Here is a 12,619-nt window from a genome sequence, read left to right on the forward strand (position 1 = left end):
TACTCCTTAGGCTGAGGCTCAGAAGTATCTTAAAGAGCTTTAATGTAATGTCATTTCTTCCTTTCAGGGAATATGGAGCCATTGATGATGTAGATATTGATTTGCATATTGATGTTAGCTTTCTTGATGTAAGTAATCTAATCACAGAACTGCATAATGAACTTTAATACCCATTTAATTCTGCTACACTTCAGACTCTGAAACAAGTACCGAGACCTTCCTTTTTCAGAGGCTTGATCTTCACAAGTGGCCTTGTTATTGATTACTACCCAGCAGAAACATTTCCTTTTCCTTTTACAATCACATTTTTTAAATGTTTTTTATACTTTTGTTTACTATATATATATATCCTTTAAAACTCTTTTTGGGAATGGCAAATGTTTTAAATGATATAAAGTGTTTCCTTTTTTGCTATCTTAGACATTAGTTAGCTGAAAGCACTTCATACAGTCCTGAAGGAGGGATGATTGTGGCCATGATATAGGCTTGTTTAGTAATAGGGGTCAGTACGTTAGTTTAAAGACTTAGCAAAAAGAATCAGTGAGTGCTGGTCATAAAACTTTCCTTTTTAACTTTGCTCGGTGTGTGAACAGCCTTGTTTTTCTCAACGATTCCGCTTCATGGATGCACTGGAGTCACAATAGACTACTTTTATCTTTGCATCCACTGGGTGAAAGGACTTTTTCCTTCAATTTCATGTATGTTGTTTTGGATTATAGTGCACTAATATAGAAAATTGCTCATTATGGCCTAACAAGCAATGGAAGTTTGCCAAACTGGGGAAAAAGGTCAGCCAAAAGTCACTGTGATGAAGCTGATGATGGAAAAACGGGGATAAAGTAAGTGGTCGAAGACCACCAGAGGCCACTACCGTGCATGCACAGAGAAATATTAGCCTGTATTAATGAGTTCTTGGAAAAGAAAGAATATGTTTGCAAGTGCACTGCATGTGTCTGTCTTAACTGTTTAAATGTATAACTTGAACTTCAAGAGTGCAAGCTTGATTTGTCAAGTTGTGTTTTACATATTATAAGGAATAAAGAAATGCTGCTTTCTAACATTACACTGGGATTAGAGTTTTCTTCCCAGATTTCAGATGTCAGCTGGAGATCTCCTCTGTGTTCATCATCACCTGCAGCTGATCAGAGAGAGGCTCGAGTAGCAAAAGAAACACAAGACAGTGGTGCTGTTGATTGACAGCATGGCTTCTGTTATGTTGTCATTAACTTCACACACACACAGACCTCATTTGTGCAGTAGCTGCCTGTTCTCTAGACACTGAATCAAGATAGTGCTTTTAGGAGTGTTGTTAGTTTCAGCACATATATATCATATTCTCAGGTCAGAACAGCACATAAGCTTTTCTTGGGCTCTTGTAAAATTTAAAAGAACTTGATTGTACTCTAAATTATTTTAGTCACTCATAAGAGGGAGCAAATGTTTGCTTTGCCCTATGTTATGGTTTGAGTGTTTTCCATCTTTAATTCCTTCTTCTCAGCTCTTAAGCAATATCTCTTGATAGATGGAAATGTGTCTGCAAACACTGCAAATGCAGTGCCCTGTAGAAACCCATGCTCTGTTGAAATGGGCATATTCTGACTTCAGAAACAGTTTAAAACTGCTTTTAAGAAAGTTAGCAAGGAGTAGTTTGTCCTCTTTCACATCTAAATATTCCACGATTGGGTAAATGGATAGATGGTGTTTATACCAACTCTTAAGATAAACAGACAAAATGCAGCTATTCTTCATGATGTTTAATGGTGTCTCTTCTCTTTTTATTTTGAACTAGGAAGAGATTGCTGTTGCTTGGGATGTAATTCGCACAGAGCCCATAGTGGTGCGATTGCACTGTTCACTTACACAGTACTTAAGTGGTCCAGGTTAGTCATCTGTGTATTTTTCATGTCCTTTGTGTGATGTCTTGTTCTGAGACGTGTTCTGAGTGCTAGATACTCATTCACTGCCAAATCTTAGACTGTGCATGTGGTCAAATCTACTGCTGAGGACAGTCCTGCTGGTATGAAATTACGCTTACGTGTATTTGTAAGATAAGGCCCTCCATAATGAGATCGGTGTCTTGTTTTTATAAGGTGAGTTTTGTCAACTGGTTTTCTTGATAAGTTTTGAAATGCCACTGTTTCCATTAGGAATCTGAGGGTTTAGGAATAATTGTCTATACTGTTTCTAACATGAGATTTCCTAACTTTTGGAATTGAGGGATCATCTTTACAGAAGCAGATATCAGTGATTGGGTATACATACACAGATCTGGGAAGCAAGTCAATATGCACTTTTTCATGCAGCTCTGAAGAATCAGACCATAATATTTATGCTGCCAGCTTCTGATTTTTATATGAATGTCTGAACTCTGGGCAATCCGTATAGTTGAATGACAATTTTGAATGTCATGTTTGCATCTTACTCTGGTTGCTAAGTTAAGCTTCCTCATGAGAGTGAAAATGGCCAAACTCATGCAGGATCAACTGAGATTGACGATCTGAATTCATATGCAACAGTCAATTTTATATTTATTTTCAGAGAAGAAAGTCAGAACCAGATGTGTAACTTGTATTGTAACTTGTCTGACTTTGGAGACTTCCAGTACAAGCTGTCAGTTCAGGCTTGTATCTGTGGGAGAATTCTGCCTCTGGAAAATGAGTAGATATTTTTAGTCATAACGTGTTTAGCTGAATCTGTTCCAATAAGCTATTTTTGTAGGATATGTAGTCTGCTGATGCTTACTATAAGCCATGTTCTGTTCATTCAAATGATCGTTTTGTTACATCACTCTTTTTTTGCCTGACTTTGGTCCTTTTGTTTGTACTTTATTGCTTCAATTTTTTCTGTAAGTATGCAAGTTTTAAAATATGTATTTGCCATAGCAAGTAGCAGTGTTAGTATTAACAATATTTCTATCAAAATGTAATTTAAAAAATGCAGCAGATAAAAGAGAGTGAAGCGTGAAGAACTTCATGCAGTAAGAAATGATATAGTGAAATAAGAGGCAACAAGAATTTGTCTTTTGCACTGTTGACAAGGTTAGAACGGAAAATTTACTCCCGAATCCTGCAACTCACTGATTGTGATAATGCATTGGTATTGAGAAAAGCAAGATCAGGGTCAGAGGCAAATGTTTTGCTGCACTAAATGCTGTTTGTGTCAGGTCAGTTTATTCACCAGAAAAGGACAACGAGACCCACTATTTTTTGTGTTAACAAGATCCTTTTTCTGCATACTCCTTTTCCCCCTTGTAAATGGTGCTTAGAGACTGTTAATTTCCTCTATGCTACATAATTTTCTCTTATAATACTTTCTGCTGATAAAATGAATAAGTAACCTTTGTACAGTACTCTCCAAAGGAGAAGGAGAAATTTTTATCACCTCATAGCTATTTAATACCTTTACACAGTCTTTCTTCTAATTAATACCTAGTCTTATTAGTGTACCAGTTTGTCCCAGGTACCTTAGAAACCTGTCTTAGATTAGGATGAATTAGCCTTTGGGGGTACTGGACTACCTCCTCTGACTCTAGAGTTTAGACAAGAGTTGTAGATTTTAAGATTACTGGAACTAAGAATGGTGATTCTCATTGAAAATAGTTCACCTCCCACCACGTGTCTTAAATTTGACAGTCTAAAGTCACTGATACCCTAATCAAGTAATTTATCCTCTTTAGAAGATGAGGTTATGTTTGAATGAGAATCTTAAGTTAAATTATCTGCAGTGCTTTGGACCAAGTCAAATTGGGTAGCAGGCTTAGATACATAATGTTTTTTTAATTATGCATTTATTAATGGGAAATTAAAGAATAAAATTTGGCCTTTTGAATGAGAGTGATCAAAATAATACAGATTTTAAATTACTGACTTTCTGATTAAATTCGAAACAACCTCAGATTTTTTGCTTTCATTTCATTTTTTATTTTACTATGGTCGTTATCTCTTCTGTTTGCACTTGTAATATATGTTGGTTGTTGTTCTGTTTCAAGGACCTGAGTCTCTTTTAAGAGGTGCTCAAATTCGCCTGCCACTTCTATCTAGTAAATGTCATTTAATAATTTTAGGAGTACCAGGAGCTAATTTCCAGCCTCCATCTCTTATGCTTTCAATTTTCAGACGGATGAGCATATTAATGGTAGGGTGGAAAATTCAAGTTAATCCTTGGCAATTGGAATGCATATACCAGGCACTTAGTTGATGAGTTTGGATGATTAAGGATGTTGTATTAAAATGCCCTTAGAAAGAAAACTCAGATACTGGTTAATTTGGTTTGTTCTGCTTTTGTTTTCTTCACGTTCGTATGAACTGTACCAGTGTGTAGAAATAATTGACTAGATACAGGTTTTCTTCATATGCGGATTCAAGGTCATATCTTTTATACATTTTTATGAGGAACATAAATTAATTTTGCCTTTACTGCAGAATTTTCAATTCTGAAGCAGAATAGCCTTCCCCAAAATAAAAAATACTCTTGAACACTGCATCTTTATAAATCTGTGAAAGTCAGATTAGAGGGAAAAACTCTCAGATTTTTTTTGCAGAAAACCTGGTATATGTCTGTTGACATACTAAAGAAAGTGTTTCAGATCTTTCTGGGAAAGGGCTTAATTTAATTGTCAGTTACAAAGGAATGAAATCATTGTTTTTTCAGTGACAGCATGTTCACTTTAGTCTACAGACACTGCATTTAGCAGTTCATTCAGGCTGACCTGCAGCAATTAACAAAAAATGCCATATAGAGGCACCTTGACTTTTCAAGTTAAGATTTTCTATGCATAAATTTACAGCTAAGGTATCATAATCTGTGTGTATTAAGAGTACATACTTAAAAGAAAATGTAAGAGATTAGATGAGGTGAATTACCAGCCCAGATATATTTAATCTGGTGTTGCTTTCTAGTAGTAAAGATACATTTTTATGATTAACATCTGTGGGAAGAGATATGTTCTAAGGAATCCAATTTTTAAAATACTAATTTGCAAGATTGCAAATTATATTGGCTGATACTCTGAAAAGGAACATTAATTTCTTCATGGACTCAGGTGACTTGACCACTTTTACCATTCCTTCAGTGACATTGCTTGTAGTAAATGTTCAGATAGAATATCCTTACATATGACTTTATTGTTGTAAGTTCTTGGTTATTCCTTTAAATTCAACAGTGTCTTGTTTTATCATAGTGCCAACTGTGGATGTATTTCAGATCTCTACTAAAGAAAGATTTGGTCTGGGACATCAGTTGAAAAAGTAAGTCTGAAAAAGTGCTTTTCACGATCCTCTTTCACTTCCTAGGTAAATACTATATATTTTTCAGTTCCCAGTAGAATAAAATCTACAAGGTTGTCAGGTTAGTTAGATCAAAGTTCCTTAAGCTTGCTTTTTTTTAATAAAATTTAGAAAATTGGCCTTTTTAAGCTTAATTTTGACATTTGTAGCACAGAACTTGATTTGTGCTCCCTACCAGAGTTTTCTGTCACTTTATTATCATTTAGAAAGTTAGTTATATAAGTTTGAAAAGGCTGTAGCTGAAAATGTTCATTTTCATGTTTCTGCTTTGGTTATAAAGTCTCTGTAGCAGGAGTCTTTTTGAGCATCATCAGTACTTTAAGGGGACGGTACTTTCATGGTGGCCTCTAGGATTTACCACAGTAATGAGACAACCCAGGTTTTGAGGGCAGGAAAGAAGAATGTGAGAGGACAAAGTAGGATTTTCATGTGTTTGGAGTATAATTGAATTTAATACAATTTTTGCTGAGTCATCTTTTCATATATGCTTGTCTATATGTAATGAAATGATGGGAACATGGACTTTAATGTCTGATCCTTACAGCAGCATGAATTTCTTCAAGAATCTTCTTTCTGTTTGGTGTTTAAAGCAATTCAGTGCTCCATTTTCATAAATTTACAAATGAAGCAATGTTGTTGAAATCTTTCTGATTCATGACTTTGAAAAAAAATTTGAAAGCTCCTCAGACGTGAAAACTCTCTTCAGCCTTTATTGGGAGCATGTTGTACTTTACTGCTGTTCTTGCGGATGCTTTTTCTTTGTAGTCTTTATGGTGGTTTTTTGTTTTTTGTTTTTTAGCTTCTCTTGGTGCAACATTTGCTGTTCACCTCAGGGAAGTGTCTAGCTCTAGCTTCTCTGTAAGCCCCTCTGGGTAGTGTAATATTCAATATCCTGACTTCATGTTTGTGCCTTAGAGTGTGCACTTGAGGAGTGTGGCTCCTGGATCTTTCTTCTGCAGTCACTGGCAGGGCAGACACCTAGAGTTGAATGAAATGTCCCTGAATTAGTTTATCTTTAGATCTCCTTGAGAGACATATGTATGTTAAGTCCTGGAGTGGTTGTTCACACAGATTTTGTTCTCAATAAGAGTTCCATGTGAATAAGTTTAACTGGGAGAAAAAGAAAGGATTTTGAGGAACTAAGTTGCCCATTCATCAGTCTACATATGTGACAGAGAAACTGCCTATAGAGTGAGGATGTTGCATTATGTAGGCTGCTTTGTTGACAGAGGAATACTAATATTAAAGTGCATTTGACTTGCTTACAATAAGAAAGTCTTTTTTATTTCCTAATTTGCAGAATAATGCAGACATTTGTAACACAACAGTGGAAGAATAGCAAAGAGAAATCTAATTGTACGCACAATAAGAAGGTGTCTGACAAAAAGGTGAAATCCCCTCTGCACATCTTTTCTACATTGCGCAGGTAATAGCAAGAAAAATGAGCTTTTATCATTACAGCCAGTTCAAAATCCACAGCATATTTCACAAGGCGAAGTGTTGACTTTTCTCAACAGGGAAGTGCTCTATTTATATCTTATCTCATGGGTTTCCAGTCCTTGCCTTGCATGACTTCAAAAGCGAACTAGGCAGTATTGCATCTTCCGTAACTATGTGAAGACAAAATGTGTCAGTGCCTTGCTCTCTGAAACAGCCATGATTCATTTAAAAATGGAAATAATTGATTTTATATCATTTCATTTCATATCATATCATTTAAATTAGTTGTATTTGTATTTTTACTAGCTTGGTAGCATTTGACTGTTACTTGAGTAGCAAGAATTTTTATACGTATTTTTGTGGCTGGCCAGCAGTTCTTTCCACAGCTGTGTGTACTTTTAAAATCTTTTAAAACTCAAGTAGTTATTAATCCAAGACTGAATTTAAGACCTCCTGAATACCTACTCCTCTCTAGTATTTGAGTTAAAGGAGTGTTCACCACTTGTGAAATGCAAGCACAGAATTTCAAAAAACAAAGGTATTAAAAATGTAAGAAAATATTTTTTGAATAGTAAATGGAATTCATTATGAGTTCTTCTAGTTACTCATAAGCGTCTGTAAAATGAGGCTCTGGTTTTATGTCTTTCAGGAAAATGACTATTTACTCTAGCATGTTTTCCTGCTTATAAAAAGGTCACAGATCATCTCTTTCGTGAAAATCTGTTGAGTGATTTTCTTTTGAGCGTTTATTCTTTTTTATGAATTTGGCAATTTTAAATTCTATGAATTTAGAGAGAGAGAGAGGGTACTAATTCATGTTTGAAGGACAGAGGAATATCAAAGATGACTAAAGATTTGTCTTTTCAAAGATAGTTACCTGCTCAACACATTGTGAAATGAACACTGAAGGTTGGGACTTGGTTTTGATCAAAAAGAGGAGAGAAAAGCTAGCCCAGTCTTTCTCATCTTGCTATGGCAGCTGCTGCTGCAGTTCCATAGATCACTTTTAGCCCAGATGTGGAGACTTTCCCTCCCTGCCTGCATTCCTACCTCCTTTCTGCCCTAGGGTGGCCATGAGTTAACTGCAAAAGTGAGTCAGTGAGCTCCATATGCGTTTTCCACTGTCGCCATTTGATAATATTGTGGGGAAACTTGCCAGCCTCTGGTGAACCCCTTGGAGTTTCAGATCTTTTTTCCTTGATTCAAGACAAAAAAAGATGGGGTTGCTTATAAGCTATAGGAAAACAATTTGGCATACGTGATACTAATTCTTACTTTGCAAGGACAGGTGAATGTGAATGTGAACATTATAGTAATGTAACAGTACATGTGCATGTTGGTTTGCAAAAGCCTTTTTGTTCTTTAATTCTGTATTTGTAACATGGATCCCTTACATTCTTATTTCTAGAGTTACAGAGCTAGAATCTGTCTAAAGTGTGACAGAAGAGCATCAAGTGGGCTTCCACAAAACATTGAAATTACTGTGAGACTAAAATTAAATAGAAAAAGCTAATTCCAGCTGACTTACACATCTGCAAGTTTCATTGCTCATTATATCTATCACAGGATCTGCATATAGAATTTGTTAAGTTATGTCTAAAAGATGGTAATGTTAATGGAATCATGCCATTATTACTAAATAGAAAAGAGATATTTTGATAAAAAAATGTGTTATAATATTTCATGGTTTTAATTTAAAAAACGATTTCCTGAATGAATGGTTTGCTTAAAGTTGTAGGAGCCATATCAAACACTGTAAGGATATATCTTTAACTTCTACTTAAAAAGCTACTAGAGTGTTTGTGTAAACATAGGAGTTAAGACATCTATTTGGTATTGGGAAATTGGTTCTGCAGACATTTGCTCTTTTGGGGGAAGGGAGGTGGGGCTCTCTTTATCACTTGTTAAATTCATAAAGACAGGTTGCACTCAAAAATTAGTGTGTAGATCTGAACTTACTTGCTTTTCTCAGTTTTGATTATGCTCCAACTATGTCTTCCTCTTCTGTGTTTTTAAGGTCGCCAAGTTATCCTCCACCTGGCTGTGGTAAAAACAAATCAAAACTGAAGTCAGAACAAGATGGCATCTCCAAAACTCACAAGCTACTGAGAAGGACTTGTTCCAGCACAGTTAAGGCAGAGGATGTGTGTGCCACAAAATCTCATAGAACCTTTGGCCGCTCATTGTCTAGTGACCCCAGAGCTGAACAGACGATGGCTATTAAATCGCACAAACTCTTGAACCGTTCTTGCTCTGCAGCTGTCAAGCAGGAGGAGTGCATTACTTTAAAGCCCCACAAGTTATTAAGTAGATCATGTTCTGGGGATCCTCGATGTGAGCACAACAGCACCTTGAAGCCCCACAAACTTTTAAGCAGGTCTTACTCTAGTAATCTTAGAATGGAAGAATTGGATGGATTGAAGAATCACAAATTACTCAGCAAGACCTACTCCAATGCCCCTAAATCATCCAAAATGGAGCCTTTCAAGGAGTCCAACATAGCAGAGGGCAGGCGGCTCTCTCTTACCTCAGGGCTTATTGGTATCTTAACACCATCTTCATCATCACCTTCACAAGCTGCTGTGCGTAGTAATTTTTAAAATTCCACTCATTTTCTTATTATTTTCCAAACATCTTGTTATGCCTGTTATGCAAAAGTATTAATATTCAGGGGATATGTTAGCAGATACTTAAATGAAGAACAATGACATCAGCTTTTTAAGGTGCATTTAAACAGCTAAGCATACAAATATAAACATCATAAAAATGGAATCTGCCTAGGTGAAGACAGAGACTTCAAATTTCATCTTGAATGCAGCTCAGTGTACAGATATTGGCCACAGGAAATGTTCAGTTGCACACTTCCTTGCTTACCTTCTTTCTTACTGCAGGAGGAGAATGCAGTGTGAGCTGCTACGCAGGAAAATTGTCTTGATCATACATGTCCTTTCTAACTTCCCCGTGTGCTTCATGGGGAGAGCCATCCATTGGCTCATTCAGGTGCCAAGCCTCCTCTCCTGCTCTTTTCATCTGTGACTAACATTGTAATGAAATAAATGCAGTCATGGTTCAGCTCACCTTTTGCACATCTGTGTTTTGCAAAATGTTTAACCTTCAAACACGCTGACAACTGGAAGTCAGGAATTAGACCCACACTGCCCATCTGTCTTTCACCAGAGAAATCAATGACTGAGAAAAGAAAGAGTAATGCATGTTCTTAATTTAGGAGATAGAGCTTAAACTTAATTAACACATATTCTGCTTCCACCTCTTAAAAGATGTCTGTGCTAAGCAGGTCTATGCTCTTTCAGGGAACTGTCAGGGAACTGGTCTGTTTTCTGTGCTAAATGTGAGCAGAATTACTTAGGAGACAGTCCTCTCCACTGCCTTAGCTCAAAGCACCTTGATATTCTCAGCCTGCAGAAATGGTGATCCTGTCTTGAAATGCCATACATATATTTAAATATGTGCAGGCTGAACAATGAAATTGCAATGAGTGTGTTATGTACCTTGTGATAAATCAGTTTAATAAACCATGAGCTATACTCATCACATCTAAAAGCAGTAATGTGCTATCATTAAATCATTTATTTGCACGCCATGTTGTTGATTCCTGTAATATGCACAACAAAATTAATTTAAGGTCATCCAACAGACTTTTTGTCTGTTGCAGTTTAGATACTAGTTTTTTTCCTGAATCAGCAGAGGCAGTCTGTACTTATCAGACTTTTATATCCTTAAGTTAATAGGAAAAGTCCCATTGATTTTGACGATATAATGAAGAGTTGACTGAGTGATTTCATTACTGATATTATTGGCTGATCTGGAAAAAATACAAACCTTGCTTGACAGTCTATAAAAACGACCAATAATTTTATTACTATAGTGCATTTACTTTGAGAGAAAATCACCATATACATGGTCAGGTGTCATTTCCCTGTTGTCAGCAAAAGGGCATTAAGAGTCCTTTTCACATCCTACATACAGGCGACAGATATTTGAGTAATTTGGTTATCTGACTCTACGTTAGTGATGAATTAGGACCCTAACTTCTTTTCAGTTCTCACCAAAGGTATTTGAATGTCGTATACAGATACAATCGGTGAGACTATTTCCCTGAAGAAAAAAGTGTAAATGTTGCCAAATCAACAGTTAGAGAATTAAAACAAATAAGCCTATTTAAAAAACAGTAACTACAAAACAAGCAAACAAACGAACCAAAAAAAAAAAAAAACACACCAAGAAAAACAACCTGATTTTAACTCAAAACAAGGGCTGATTGGAATAGATGTCAGCATAAAGGGAGTGCACCTTACTGATTTAGACAGCAAAAGTACCTACTAATTTACACTGTTGTATATTGAAAGAAAAAGGCAGAAGGAGCCTGAGTGGGATCTCAGCACCTGTTAGCATGGTGTTCTCTGAGGTGAGATTGTTATGAGTATAAAAGAAAAAGATTTTCTGCACTTCTGTGAATTACATTAGTCATTCAAGCCTAGGTATGTAGTGCATATTTAGACAGACAATACATGGTAAAAATTTAAAGATAGTTACCAAATGTCAGTTCATTTGAATGGAGTGAAGGTGTGGGTGTTTCCATATGGGATTAAAATTTTCGGGATGCTGAGATAAAAAACTCATCAGGTTTAAGAATGCTAAAAATTCATCCTACATTCAGTGAACAAGGAAAAGGATTGTTCATTTGTAACAGCTTGTCCAAATTAGGCATTTTTTTGAATGCAAATATTAATAACTTAATTAACATTTTTGTATACAAAAATTAAAAATATTTTATCATTTCCTTATCATTAGTTTACCAACATTGAAGTTGCCTGAATTTTTTTTCCTTGCAGCAAAACTATGGTGCAAAATGCATTCCGGTACGAGACCGTGGCTTTCTTGTGCAGGTAGGATGTCATGTCTTACCCATTTTTGAAACACCTTTGAGCATGAGCTGACTGTTAATTTTTTTAAGCAGATGCTGTTATTCTCATTTTCATTGTTCTCAGACTATTGAATTTGCTGAGCAGCGGATACCAGTATTGAATGAATACTGTGTAGTTTGTGATGAACCCCATGTGTTCCAGAATGGTCCTATGCTGAGGGTAAGTTGTACACTTGCTGGAATAAACAATGCATTTTCTAAAGCCTTAAGTAACAGACCATATAAAGCTGTTGAAAACTCCTGAATTATTTAAGATCTGTTTCATCCTAATATTCATTCAAGATGCAGAAATGTAATGCATATTAACCAGATTTTACTGAAATTTTGAAAAAAACACATTGCAAGGGAGACGGAAAGCAGGCTTGTTTGTAACTATAGAAATTTAAAAGAGATATATTTCACTGAATACTGTTATTGTATATGGTTGTAACCAGACAAGCTGTAGGAAGTGAGCTGGACTATTTTCACGGTCCCCTGGCATCTTTCTAAAACCTCAGGGTCACCTCAGACTTTGAGCCATCACAGTATTCAGATACTCTGGTGATTATGCTATGAAGTCTTGAAGTGCTTCTGGCCCTCTTTTGCTCATTCACTGTAATGTGATAAAAAAGCCATGAGGAGATGTTCTGTGAAGTGTCTGATGTAGCAGTGACGTAGCTAGGGTAATGTGGTTGCTCAGCATGCCTAAGCTCCATCTAGTTATACAGCTGTTCTTCAGTCCTGTCTGACTGAGAACCAGGAATTTTATAAGCTAAATGGTGCACCCTCTCATGCCATTGGGGACCACACAAATTAGAAAAAAATAAGATTAGTCCTGAAAGACACAGTTTGCCTGGAGCTACTAGATTAGTGCAGCTTTGTAAAGAAACATATAGGAGAATGATAATAGAATCAAAGAATGGCCCAAGTCGGAAGGGAACTCAAGGATCATCAAGTTCCAACCCCCTGC

At 36.2% G+C, this 12,619-nt stretch overlaps 1 protein-coding gene across 1 annotated transcript in view; it reads left to right on the plus strand.

Annotated features, from left to right (window-relative positions):
- PARP8 (poly(ADP-ribose) polymerase family member 8) overlaps positions 1-12,619 on the plus strand; it is a 114,864-nt gene that overhangs the window by 67,599 nt on the left and 34,646 nt on the right. The window contains exons 8-14 of the mRNA XM_048930711.1: positions 68-128; positions 1,790-1,880; positions 5,180-5,246; positions 6,586-6,711; positions 8,743-9,307; positions 11,579-11,632; positions 11,735-11,830. Coding sequence (XP_048786668.1) covers positions 68-128; positions 1,790-1,880; positions 5,180-5,246; positions 6,586-6,711; positions 8,743-9,307; positions 11,579-11,632; positions 11,735-11,830 — 1,060 coding nt within the window. The remainder of the gene's footprint in view (positions 1-67; positions 129-1,789; positions 1,881-5,179; positions 5,247-6,585; positions 6,712-8,742; positions 9,308-11,578; positions 11,633-11,734; positions 11,831-12,619) is intronic.

The sequence above is a fragment of the Lagopus muta genome, chromosome Z (genome assembly GCF_023343835.1).
Source record: "Lagopus muta isolate bLagMut1 chromosome Z, bLagMut1 primary, whole genome shotgun sequence".
Lineage (NCBI taxonomy): Eukaryota > Metazoa > Chordata > Aves > Galliformes > Phasianidae > Lagopus > Lagopus muta.